The sequence below is a fragment of the Chrysemys picta genome, chromosome 13 (assembly GCF_011386835.1).
Source record: "Chrysemys picta bellii isolate R12L10 chromosome 13, ASM1138683v2, whole genome shotgun sequence".
Taxonomy (NCBI): Eukaryota; Metazoa; Chordata; order Testudines; family Emydidae; genus Chrysemys; species Chrysemys picta.
In genome coordinates, this window is record NC_088803.1 from 12,650,179 (window position 1) to 12,663,313 (window position 13,135).

At 43.6% G+C, this 13,135-nt stretch overlaps 1 protein-coding gene across 1 annotated transcript; it reads left to right on the forward strand.

Moving 5' to 3' along the window:
- Positions 1-11,812: 11,812 nt before the first annotated feature.
- Positions 11,813-12,767, forward strand: LOC101945184 (olfactory receptor 4D9-like). The gene has a single exon (XM_005314850.2). The coding sequence runs from the start codon at positions 11,826-11,828 to the stop codon at positions 12,765-12,767; it is 942 nt and encodes a 313-aa protein (XP_005314907.2). The 5' UTR covers positions 11,813-11,825.
- The last annotated feature ends 368 nt before the right edge of the window (positions 12,768-13,135 follow it).

A 13,135-nucleotide genomic window follows, 5' to 3' on the forward strand; every position in this document is an offset into this window, starting at 1 on the left:
GCAGACATTGTATTCTTGGTGAATAGCCTCAATCCAATCATTTTTCACAGGGCAGTTTTAATCTCCTTGTTCTTTATACTGTAGATGATTGGATTCACCACAGAATAGAGAATCGATGCCACAAGATCCAGACCTGATGTGGAGCTGGAGATGGGTTTCAGGTAGGCAAAGGTGCCAGGGAAAAGGAACAAGGAGATCACAGTGAGGTGAGGGAGGCAGGTGGAGAAGGCTTTATGCTGGCCCTGCTCAGAGGGGATTCTCAGCACAGTTTTGAGGAACTGAACGTATGATACAATTATTTTAAAAAAGCAGCTTAAGACTAAGCACACACTAAAGACAATAACTCCACTTTCACTGAGGTACAAGTCAGAGCAGGTGAGTTTGAATAGCTGGAGAATTTCACAGAAGAATTGGTACACCACATTGCCTCCACAGAAAGTTAACACAAACGTGTTCTCAGTGTTCAGAGCAGAATTCAGAATACTGCAAATCCAGGCAATGACCACCTTTGGGACACATGCTCTTCTGTTCATCACAGTCTTATAGTGAAGTGGTTGGCAGATAGCCATGTATCAGTCATACACCATGATGGTCAGTAAGGCAAAATCTGCTGAAACAAAGAATAAGAGAAGAAAGACTGGGTGATACATCCGGAATAAGAAAATCTGGTGTTCATGAGGGAATTGGCCATGGATTTGGGGATGGTGACAGAGATGGAGCCAAGGTCCAGAATGGGCAGATTAATCAGGAAGAAGTACATGGGGCTGTCAAGATGGAGGTCGAGGGCTATGGCTGTGATGATGAGAAGATTCCGCATTAGGGTTGTCAGGTAAAGCACCAGAAACACCAAAAAGTGCAGAATCTGCAGCTCTTGAACATCAGAGAAACCCAGGAGAAGGAACTCAGTCATGGTGGTTCGGTTGGACAAGCCAAATCCAACAGTCCTAGCAAAAAATGGCCCTCTATTGTGACCAACAGCAGGCTCTCAGTCTGGGCATGGAAAGGAAATTCTAAAACACCAGCACAGCCTGATTTCCATTTTCCAGGGAAATATGACATAGACTCCCTCAGTGTCATACATGGCAATTTGTCTGTGATTATTCCACCCCAGCACCACATAAACAGTCTGCTGTCTGTTCATACATTGATGTATGGCACACAGTGCCAACTACACTTACACAGCTATGAGCTGATGAGTTAGTAGCATCACTCACTTACTGCTGTGCTGAATCGTTTGCCTCTGTGAATTTGTGTCTGCTCTGTGTGACGGTCAGGAGACTTGGGGTCTATCCTTGTCTCTGCCACTGACCTTCTGTGTGACCTTGGGCCAGCCACTTCCCTTCTCCATGCCTCAGTTTTCCATATCTTTCTCTGCTTTATCTACTTCCCTGTGAGCTCTTTGAGGGCTGGGTTGTGTCTTGCTATATGTATGTTCTGTGCACCTAGTTACAGTATGTGTGCTCAAATGGAATCAGTGCTAGATACTGGATATGGTGCTGGAACACGAAGGTTCGATGCTCACTGGCCTCCTCCATGTCCATCTATCAGCCATGTCAGGATAGACAGGCTTTGGCTGCTTCATTCACCTCTCTGTATAAAACAAATTCTGTGGGTAGCAGCTTTGCCATTTACTCAGTTTTACTTTCCTTTGAAACATAAATCAAAACAGGTGCATAGCATCAATGGGCTTCCAAGTATGGTGTTATTAGAAAACAGAAAGTTCCCCAACCCTTGTTTAAAGCTTAAGCCTGGCTGGAAATTTTGGGTTGAATTTTGTGTTTGTTTGTTTGTTGTTTGTTTGGATAGATAGATAGATAGATAGATAGATAGATAGATAGATAGATAGATAGATAGATAGATAGATAGATAGAAAGAAATTTGGGGTTTTAGCAAAACATTTTTTTAAAAAATCGTGATATTCTCTTTAAAAAGTAAAAACAAAAAAGAAATTTTCATTTTCTTCATACATTTTACACTTTTCAGTTCAAAGTCTTCAGTTGCCTACCCCTGAGTAAATTTTGAGCTGGGGGTTTTAAAGGAAAAGTTGAAATTTTCCACCAAGAGATTTTAGGGTTTGGTTCTGTTTTTCTGACCAGTTCTAGTTCTGAGAACTGACACCCAATTACTAAGGCAGCTTTGTAAATCTTAGCCATAGAGATCTAAATAGCACTGACATGGGCAATAGCACTGCATCCTCTCTCCATTACAGCCTGTGACAATAGTGATCTCTCTCTCCCTATTCCAATCATCGGTGTGGTGTCTAAAGTAACTGACACACCCATGTCTGAGAAACCCAGCTGTTGAAAGAGGCCAGAGACAACAGCTCCCCCTCTGACAGAAGGTGGCACTAAAGGTGCTGTAGCATTAAGGGAGCCAAATCTAGGCCTGGTGTGAAAAGGGCACAACCATACCACCGTCCGTGTTCTCAGGCCAGTTTACATGAGAGCTGAATTTGGGCTACACTTCACAAGATCCATAGCCTCAAGTCTGGAGGCACTTCGGATGTACTCAGGTGGTGAAATCCATCAAATCGAGTGACAGCAATATTTCTGATTTATTTATATAGACAGTTACAGGAGAGCGGAGAATGAATTAAACTACCATGGAGTAGGTCTCCAGCCCGCCACTCTCTCACAGGAAACCTCCCTGATGTGGAGGTTGGTGCAGAATTGTCCACTGGGGGTGTCCCTGCCTTTCCCTCTTCGGTAGCTGGTCCCTCCAGGAGTCATTGCTCTGAGCAGGGCTGTTCCCAGGAACCTGGGGAAAGAGGCACATTTAGTCCCTTCAAGCTCTGCTGACTCTCAGGGCTGGGTTCAGAAATTCTAGGGCCATACATGGGGCTCTGCCCCCCGACTCTGTGCTTCACGTGGAATGGCTGGGATCTCCATGGGATCAGCACAATGCCCACAGACAGGAAGGGGGCAGCAGTGGTCCAACCAGTCCTTATGTCCCTATCCAGGGTGTATTTGCTTAGATGAGGGGGAGGGGATGGCTGCGCTCTTCCTTTCCCCCTGCACACAGAGACCCTGTTGGGGTGGGGTTGCTGAGATCCTCCAGAGCAGTGGGGCTGGGAGATGAACCCCCACAGAGATGCCTGAGACAGTTCCCCTCTCTAAGAGCTATTGTTTCTGGCGCTCTGCAGACTCAGGCATTGGATGCTGCAGTGTCTACATGTAGATAATCTCCCCACCACCACCTTCCGTGATTGCTGCAGGGTGCAGGCACTTGCCATCTGATGCTAGCCCCTGTCAGGCCCTGGACCCTGGCAATTCCAACATTCCTGTGGAAAAAGGCAAATTCTCTTTGAAGAAAATGTGACAAATATTTGCTTTGATCTATGAAAATTCATTAGGAGCTCAAACAAAACTGAATTAGGGATCAGGACTTAAGAAATTATTCCTTATGCATTGTTCATCCTGTCTCAGGTATTATCCTCCTAGTTATAGGTGGGGAAAGTGAGGCACAGAGAGTTGCAGTAATTTAGTCGCATAGCTGGGCTTAGATCACAGGAGCTTAAGGTGTCTTGTCCTCCTCTCTCTAGCCCCTGCTGCCTGGTTTTATTTGTTCTCATCTGAGGGTGGAAATCTCAAGGGAGTCAAATGGACTTAATCCCCAAGATGTATGTGCCTTAATCCCTTAGGCTCCTTTGCAAATCCCAGCCTTCATATTTCTGAACTTCAAGAGAAGCCCAGGCTGTGGAAGATGACAAGACAGGCCCAAGATGAGGATTACAAAGGATCTCAGGTACCTAAAGAAGCTGATAGGCACCTAGTGGAATTTAAAATAACACTTAAGCTCGGTAGGTGCTTAACTACCCTTGAGTGGCAATAGGATTTAGGCACCTGGCTCACTTAGGAGCTTTGTTCAGTCCCAGTAGGCTCCTATGTCAGATAGGGTGACCAGATGTCTCGATTTTATAGGGATAGTCCTGATTTTGGGGGCTTTTTCTTATATAGGCATCTATTAACCTCAGCTTCCTGTCCTGATTTTTCACACTTGTCCTCTGGTGACCCTACTCACAGATAACACAGAAGCTGGGCTGGAGTCAGGGAACTCTGAGGGAGATGTCAAGGTCTCTGCCATGCTGGGGGGGAGGGGCAGACTACATGATTGTGACAGCCCCTCTTGGCCTTAAAATCAAGGAATCAGTAAACTTTTGCCTCTGGGCCTCTGTTGCTGAGCTGTGCAGGGCTCCAGGGAGAGAATCCCGCAAGCGCTTAGGAAATCGACCTGGATAAATCACCTCACTGCAGCATCACTCACAGTGATACTCAAAGCCAGCTACACACAGCTCAGCTGTAGAGAGCAGCAGGTTTGAGTCTTGTTCTGTCAGTCAATTCTCAGAGTGAGGGGTGAAAGCCTTTGGCTTTTATTTACTATTAGATAGATAGATAGACAGATAGACAGATGAGCTGTATGGGGATGGAGGGAAGCAGAGGCCAGCACATCCTTCAGCCCGCACCACTTCCCTGAGCCCCATTGGTCTGGAGTGGCGAACCGTGGCCAGTGGGAGCCGTAATCGGCCAAACCTGCAGACGCGGCAGGTAAACAAACCGGCCCGGCCAGCCAGGGGTCTTACTTTGGCGGGCCACGTGCCAAAGGTTGTCAATCCCTGTATTAGAGCATGGAATGAATTAAACCACCATGGTACCGTTCTCCGAGCTATGGGTGGTTGCAAAATGGTACTCACCCCGTCAGGCACTTGGTGTGGACTCTGGCAATTCCTACATTCCTATGGAAAACAGGCAAATTCTGTTTGAAGAAAATGTGACAAATGTTTGCCCTGATCTATGAAAATTCATTAAGAGCTCAAAGAAAACTGAATTAGGGATCAGGTCTAAAGAAATGATTCATTATGAATTATTCATCCATTGTCAGTTATTATCCTCCAGTTTGCAGGTGGGGAAACTGGGAAACTGAGAAACTGAGGCACAGAGCGTTGAGGTTATTTAGTCATATAGCTGGGCTTAGATCACAGGAGAACACAATGTCTTCTCCTCCTCTGTCTAGCCCCTGCTGCATGGCTGTACTTGTTAGCATCTTAGGCTGGAATTCTAAAGGAAGTCTAAGGGTATTGTGGCAAGGCACCTTCTCAGTCTCGCCAGCCTCAGCTGTTTTTAGTCTTGGTGAGACGGGGTTGGGATAAAACAGTCCCTCTTGGCTGCACAGGGACAGTCCGTCCTTCTTTCAGCCAGTGTTTTGGGATTGTTTTTCTTCCTTATGGGAGGGAATGCAGCCTCCCCTCCTGGAGAGGCTTGATCCCTTGCTGCTACTCGCCTACTGGTAGCTTGACTCCTCTCTCTCTCTCTCCACCTCTCTCTCTTTCTCCCAACAGGGGAGTGTTTAAAAGGGTCTCAGGCAGCCCTTAGTTGGAATCCACTGATCAGGTAACTCCCTCTCAGCTGATCCTAATTGAGTCTCTAGTAACCCCTTCTCAGCTGAACCTGATTGACCTGTAGTCATCCCTCCTCAGTTGATAGGGAGGAGGGCCTTTTAATATTCTGGAGGGACTGTTTTCTCCCCCCCCCACCCCCCCAGCACTACAGGATTGGGCTACCTGGGTCAGCAAACAGTGCACCCTAGACAGGCCATCAGCATTGCTATGCTGGATTTTGGGCCTAGATTGTACTCTAAAGGGGAAGGATTGTAGCGACAGGAAGCACCTTGTTACTCTTGCATTTCTTTCTTTGTTTTGCTTCATCCGCTTCAGAGTGGCATGGTTCATGATGAGGGTAAACCTCCGTCCGAGTAGGTAGTAGCGTAGGCTTTCTACGGCCCACTTTACTGCCAGGCATTCCTTCTCTACTGCAGCATATTTATGTTCCCTGGGCAGGAGTTTCCTACTGAGGAACAGGACTGGCTGTTCTACTTCTCTGACCATTTGCGAAAGGACCGCTCCCAACCCGACCTCAGAGGCCTCGGCTTGTAAGATAAACTCTTTCTCCCAGTCTGGAGTTACCAACATGAGGTCGGTGCAGAGGGCGGTCCGCAGATCTGGAAAAGTCTCTTCGGTGCTTTTCTCCAGAAATTCTTCTTCAAGGTGACCCATGAAGAGGTTGGTAAATTGTGCGAGGGTTTTAATTACAGCGCTAAAGGTTATAAGAGAGGCTGCCTCCCACCAGCTTGTGTGGAGAGAGGCAGACAGAAAACAATCTGAACAGTTTGGAATTGGGACTGTCAGAACAAACATTTCAATTTTTTTGATGGAAACAAAATAAATTGGCATGTCCAAATGAAATTTATGTTTTGATTCTCCTGATAAGAACATTGGGAAAAAAATCATTAAAATGGACATTTTCCCGTGGAAACTTTGCATCAGAAAATGTGATTCAAACAAAATTAAAAAATGTCCAAATGGAATACTTTAACAAAATTGAACCTCCTAAAAAAAATCAAATTAAGAGATTCATCCAAACCAACCCTTTTCTGCAAACATTTTTGGTTTAAATGAATCAGCACTTAATAGTAATCAAGACCTTATTGTAAATGAGCACTGGTGTACAAAATGGTCACAGAAATTCTGTGGTGAATAATGGTGACAAATTAATACATTTAAGAAAATCATGATCTGGGCACTTGGTAGTCAGGAAAGAAGCTGAAGCACAGTAATTTAAATGGATTATCTATCTATCTATCTATCTATCTATCTATCACACTTTCCTTTAATCTCACTTATGTTATGTGCACAAATATGGTAGTAATAATAACAGTAACAATAAGTAGCCAGCTTCTGTGATCCAGGGCATGTTTTGTCACCTTTGGATCCTTGTAGGATAAACCACCCTTGGCCAAATCCAGATCCCTTTAAAGTAAATGGCTAAATCCTAGTTGTTATGGTTACAGGGCTAGTTGCATCTCTGACCCCTTCAGATTTCTGCTTCATGCCTACACATTTCATAGGGTGAAAACTTGTGATTCTCCCACTTTTATACCCAGACCCAGGCTACAGCACCCAGTGCACCAACCATGATTTCTCAGCTGGTCTGATTGGGTTTGGGTCCTGCAGTTTTTCCCACAGAGCTGTGACCATTCGTAAGTTGAGTGACCAGCTGGTCTTTTCCAAAGTATAATTTATTTAGCACAGCAGGAACAAAGAAAACTGTGCTCAGAAACATCACTATTAACAGACTAAAACCCCCAAATCACACGATATTCAGGTTGCTTCCAGTCCCAAGAGACCAATCACTTACTGCAGAACAACTGGTACCCTAGCTCTTACACCAAAGACAACACCTGTAGCCAGTCCTTCAATAAACTACCTAAAGGTTTATTAACTGGGGAAAAAAGGAATCAGAGAGTTATTTACAGGTTAAAGTAAGTGACCACATACACACCAATGAGTTACTATCTACATCCTAAGAGTTACAGAGCTATTGTGATAGGTCACTTCAAAGTGTCTTTCAGGACACACCCAAGAGGCAGCCCTTGGGGATCTCTGGCCTCAGTTCAAATTCTCTGAACCTTCAAAGTTCAAATAGCCCAAAAGACACAGTTTCTTCTTGTTAGGGATTTTTATTCCCTTCCCCCAGAATTCAAGATGATGGAAAGACTTCATGTGCATGTCTCCTCTTCACAGGGGCAGCGGGAGAACTCAACAAAGTCTTTTGTCCTCTGACATTCCACAATGGGTCTTCTGGTGTCTATGGGCCTTCTTCTGTTGGGCAGGAGATAATACCTCCTCTGTCAAACTAGTATTTAATCTTTGCTTATGTTTCTCTCCTGAATGTGGGGGTTTACCATTTCAGGGCAATCACCTTTATACCTACAGAGCAAACACGTAAATAATATCTTATAACATGAGATATAGACATTATCAGTGAGATTAATGCAGGCAGCAATGTACAAGCATTTCAGAGAGTCTACACACTAGATGTATTCTTATAAGACTAATATCTATTTTGAGCAAAACTAGCACATGCGCTATGAGGTTGCCAGTTCTGCGCTAATGTCTGCAGCCTGGGGAAGTGCTGGCATATGGCCTGCCAGTATCACACAGGGGTCACTGAGGCCAGAGGCTGAAGGGGAAGAGGATGCCCAGTGTTTAATATGAGCAGAGTGCTATAAGGACACTTCAATCTCTTTTTCTTGCCAATTGACAATCCAGTGTCATCATGAATGACTGTGAATTGCCCCTACGCATTGCAGTATTTAGTCCTTGGCCTGCATGATAGTGAGTATTACTCTACCGCATGCGCATCCTGGATAATTGCCATATCCCCAAAGTCATCAAACTGGTCTGCACCAACATCTACCTGGTCTAGCTGTCGATGGTCTCCAACAGTGGGATGTTCCTCATTGTCATCTTCATTCTCCTGGTCATGTAGTACACCACCATCTTAGTTAAGATAATGACACAGGTCATGGAAGGGAAGCCAAGCATCAGTCCATCTGAGGATCCCACATCCCAGTTCCGTTTTCACAACTCTTACCCTGCATTTCCCTCTATGCTTGGCCCTTCTGGAAATTACCTCTAGCTAAGTTGGCTTCAGTTATTTATACTGTAATCACCCTAATACTGAGCCCCATGATCCACAGACTGAGAAATGCTGAGATGAAATTGAGAATCAGGAAATTGAGGAATAGAATTCTGTTTTCAGGGAAGAAACAATAACATCATAATTTAGCTTTGAATTATCTTTTTTTTTTTAGTAATTTTTATTCCATATGAAGTTTCCATCAGAGTATTAACACATTTCATTTATAATCCATTTATTACATATTAAGAAATGTATTGGGGGTGAAACTATTCTCCTAATGTTTACACTTCTGGAAATGATGTATTCTGCACTATGCCTTGATATAGAAATCTCTGCCATTTTCTCTATCGGAGGGATTCCCTGTATTTTATTCCTTCATGCCACTAATGCTATTGGATGTGTCCTCCAAAAATGGGCTATCACAGATGTGGCTACTAGCAGTCATTTTGTTATCAATGGATTTTTCCCTGAGTCAACATCCAGCTTTGCACTGTGACTATGTGTTCCATGGGTGTCCAAATTTTAGTAATCTTCCTAAATCTATTTATTTTCCTCCAAAACATTGTCCGATTACTCTCCTATTATCTTAGGCCATTCTCAGCAAATATGGAGAAAGACCACTGTTCCTCCACACATTCTCTAGCCATTATGACTCCCTTTCTTATGTACTTTCCTGAGCTTAAGTGGAGTGAATTACAATTGATGAAGTATTTTGAGCTGCGGTGTTGAAGTTTGACAACATTGACATTGTCTGCTGACTTCATAATTAGACTGATTGACATTCATTCAGATATCTCCAGAAGTCATTCTTATCTTCCATAGAGCTCTTGGACAAAATATGTTAAAGGGTTCAGGAGGGATGAGGAAATACAACTGCCCCCTCTCAGAGACACTAGTCCCAACATGCCACCTAGAACTGACATGGAATCCAGAAGTACTGGTTACTTTTCTCCAGCTCTGACCCACAGAACAGCTTTCTATATCAGAGCAAGGAATAGAATCCAGGAGTCTTGGCATTTCCTCCATTTGGAGGCCAGACAACGATCCAGTTCAGCCCCTGTGCCTCTTTGCATCAAGCCTAATCAACTTGGTAAATTTCCAAAGCCTGTTCAGTTTGAGTGGCTAAAAAGAAACATAAACAAAATGAAAAACTCCAGGAACTTATTAATTATTCCCCTTGAGACTCAAATCTCCAAAGCAGCAAGTCTCTTAATCTGGCTCAGTAAAGCTCTGGGGGCTTTCAGTGAGGCTTTGATCCTAGCACCAGTCTTGGTGCATGGGTCAGATGGGATATAAGGGGAAGATTTCTGCGGCTGTCTACTCTTTGGAATCAGGTCCCGTTCCCCAGCCAATCAGGAAAACAATGACCAGCTATGAGATGTGACTTCCCCTGACAAGCCTCAATTGTTTGGAGGCAGCCGACTCAGAGATCATCAGCACACAGGCTGAGGTCATGACTTTTGTTTTCAAAATCTGCAATGTAGGATTAGCAATTGGCATTGTTATTGCAGAGAGGAAGTGAGTGTTGGGAGCAGTTCAGATATTGGCTTAGAATTTAGAAGAACCTAACTGAGTTAGGAAGAGAACAGTTCACTGAGCCTTTACCACTAACCTTTGTAACACTAGCTCTGTCTGACCAAGCATCTCTTATGGCAGCTGCTTTGTGCTGCTCTGATCTGAAAGGTTTTCTCTCGGAAGCAAGTTGGAGCTAGGAAGCAAAAATTAGAAAAAGACCAGGGAAATGCCGAAAAACCTGACAGGATTTCCTGTTCTACCTCCCTTATTCCCCTTTGAAAATCCAGACTGAGAGAGGAAGTGAGCTACCTGGGGTCCCAGAAGGTGTCCTTGGCAGTATAGAAATTGAACCCAATGCCAGTACTCTACACAGAAAGTCGGCCTCCCCCATGGTGCACAGCACCATGGCCCTCTCCTTTAAGGAGGAGATCTTGAAAGCTGGCTGGCTTTCTTTGGCAAAATATATTTCTCTGCAGAAAAATTACATTTCCTCAAAACTCAAACCTGGAGATAATGAAAAAGTAAAGGGATACTATTTGGGGAGTGGTGTGAGATTGAAAGAAGCATGGCCTAGTGGAGAGAGCAGGGGACCAGGACTGCAGAGCTTAGTCCTATGCCTGGTTCCCTCAGTGCACTGCTGGGTAAGCGTGTGCAACCTCTCTGAGCCATTTACAACTGCAGAAATGAGGCTCATAGCAACCTCCTTTAAAAATCACTTTGAGCTCTGTAGATGAAAACAACTCGATGCTCATGGTATTATTCATATTTACAGTTTTAAAAGTTTTTTGGTTGACCCCCAAGAAAAAAAAGAATCAAATATAAAATTCAATCTGAATATAAAATTTGCAAAAAGTAATTGTTTAGAAATTAATTGAAAATTGGGATTTAAGCACCAATGGCATGAAAATTTTCATTTTCCGTCCTTTTTTAATTTAACCATGAAAAATTAGATATATTGACTATTTCATAGATGTGTTTTATTGGGAACATTTTTTTTAAATCTGTTCTAGAGATTTTCAAAAATGTTAATGGGAGCTCAGAATCCATAATCCCACAGCAGTTTTGAATATTTAATCAGGGATGCATAGACAGAAATCTTTTTATGTTCACAGCTTTCAAATGCATGTGTTTAAAATTATGCACCAGAATCCATAGGCATCTAAATACAGGGATTGGATTTATTTCAGATGCAGTGAGCACATGCAATTACTTCTAAAGACAATTAGAGTTAATTCCTTCCCTTCTTGTAACCAAGGGCACACACTGGGCATGTGAATCCCCTAAATAAGTGGTTCTCCAGTTTTCCATTCCAACTCTTCAGTCTAAACGAGGAACTACATGGGACCTCCTTGCCACATATGAATATGGGAAGGGCATTCTGGTTGTCGTGAACGCCTGACAATTTCTTATGACCCCCACATTGAGAACCACTGGACTCTCAGAAGCTCTGCATAAGAGCACTCCCTGCAACTCACATTATTCCCAACCATGACCCTCTAGACCCCATGGATGTGTGCACCATGAGGACTGCAGGGAAATGAATAGAGAAAGTGGCTAGGCAAACACTTGATTTCGTGGGTAGGCTGCTCCTTTTCACTCCCAATGATCCCAAAACTCAGGATGACAACTGGTGTAGTTCATAGGGTCTGCTGTAGCAGGGATGCCCTGCACTGAGGATGACTGAATTTAGTAAACTTAGATAATTATTAAACAAAATGTCTGTTAAAAAGCATTAATATTGACTTAATACTAGTAATTCAAGGAGGGAATAGTAAGAACTTCTTCATACTAATTATTACAGTTTTCTCTCTAGACATGTTTTGAAGCTAGTAAATGGAACAGCAGAACCTCAGCTCCACAGTGACAGAATTTGTCCTCTTGGGCCTCACCCAGAATCCTGAGCTGCAGCGATGCCTCTTCATCGTCTTCTTCATAATCTACCTGACAACATGGTTGGGAAACTTCACCATCATCACCACTGTAATCACCAGCCACCGGCTCCATACCCCGATGTACTTCCTGCTGGCCAACTTGGCTTTCCTAGATGTCAGTGACTCATCAGTCAATGCTCCAAAATTGCTGTTGGGTCTCCTCTCCCAGCACAGAACCATCTCATTCAATGAGTGCATCCTCCAAATGTTCTTTTTCCACTTCATCGCCGGTGCTATGGTTGTTGTCCTTGTGGTGTTGGCTGCTGATCGGTACGTAGCCATCTATAAACCACTGCGATACTTGACTATCATGAACCGTGGTGTGTGCATGGGGCTGGTGGCAGGGGCATGGCTGAGTGGATTGGCTCACTCTGCTGTTCAGATTGGATTGATCCTCCAGTTGCCTTTCTGTGGTCCAAATATCCTGGACAATTTCTACTGTGATGTCCCACAAGTCATGAAACTGGCCTGCACGGACACCTACTTGGTCGAGCTTCTGATGGTTTCCAATGGTGGGATGCTTGTCATAGTAATGTTCATCATCCTTCTCATTTCATATACCATCATCTTTGTCAAGATAAAGAAACATGTTACAGATGGGAAGCGCAAAGCTCTGTCTACCTGTGGATCCCAGATCACAGTTGTGTGTTTACAATTCATACCCTGCATCTTCATCTATGCTCGGCCCTACCGGACATTGCCCATGGACAAGTTGGCTTCAATCATTTACACTGTAATCACCCCAATGCTGAACCCAATGATCTACACACTGAGAAACGCTGAGATGAAAAAAGCCATCAGGAGACAGATGAGTAGAATTCTGTCCTGGGGGAAGAAACTCTAAAGACAGAATGTATCTTGAATTATCATTTTTTTAAAATTATGTTATTATTGTACTCAATGAACTTTCCATCAGACTTTTAATAATCCATATCTTTAATCCCTATTTTTGACATTTAAAAAAATCATGTTGGTCAACCTCTTAGCATGACGTTTGTACTCATTATGTTTAAATTCCAAATATGGAAATGATTCAATACATACTCTACTTGACCTCAATTCATAGAATCATAGAATATTTTTGTTGGAAGGGACCTCAGGAGGTCATCTAGTCCAACCTCCTGCTCAAAGCAGGACCAATCCCAACTAAATGAATTAATGGATCTTTCCCTTTTTCTCCATTAGAAGGTTTTCCCATACTTTATTTCTCTT

What these genes read in the sequence shown, in the direction of transcription:
- LOC101945184 (XM_005314850.2), top strand. Translation starts at nt 11,826, where the DNA reads ATGGAACAGCAGAACCTCAGCTCCACAGTGACAGAATTTGTCCTCTTG.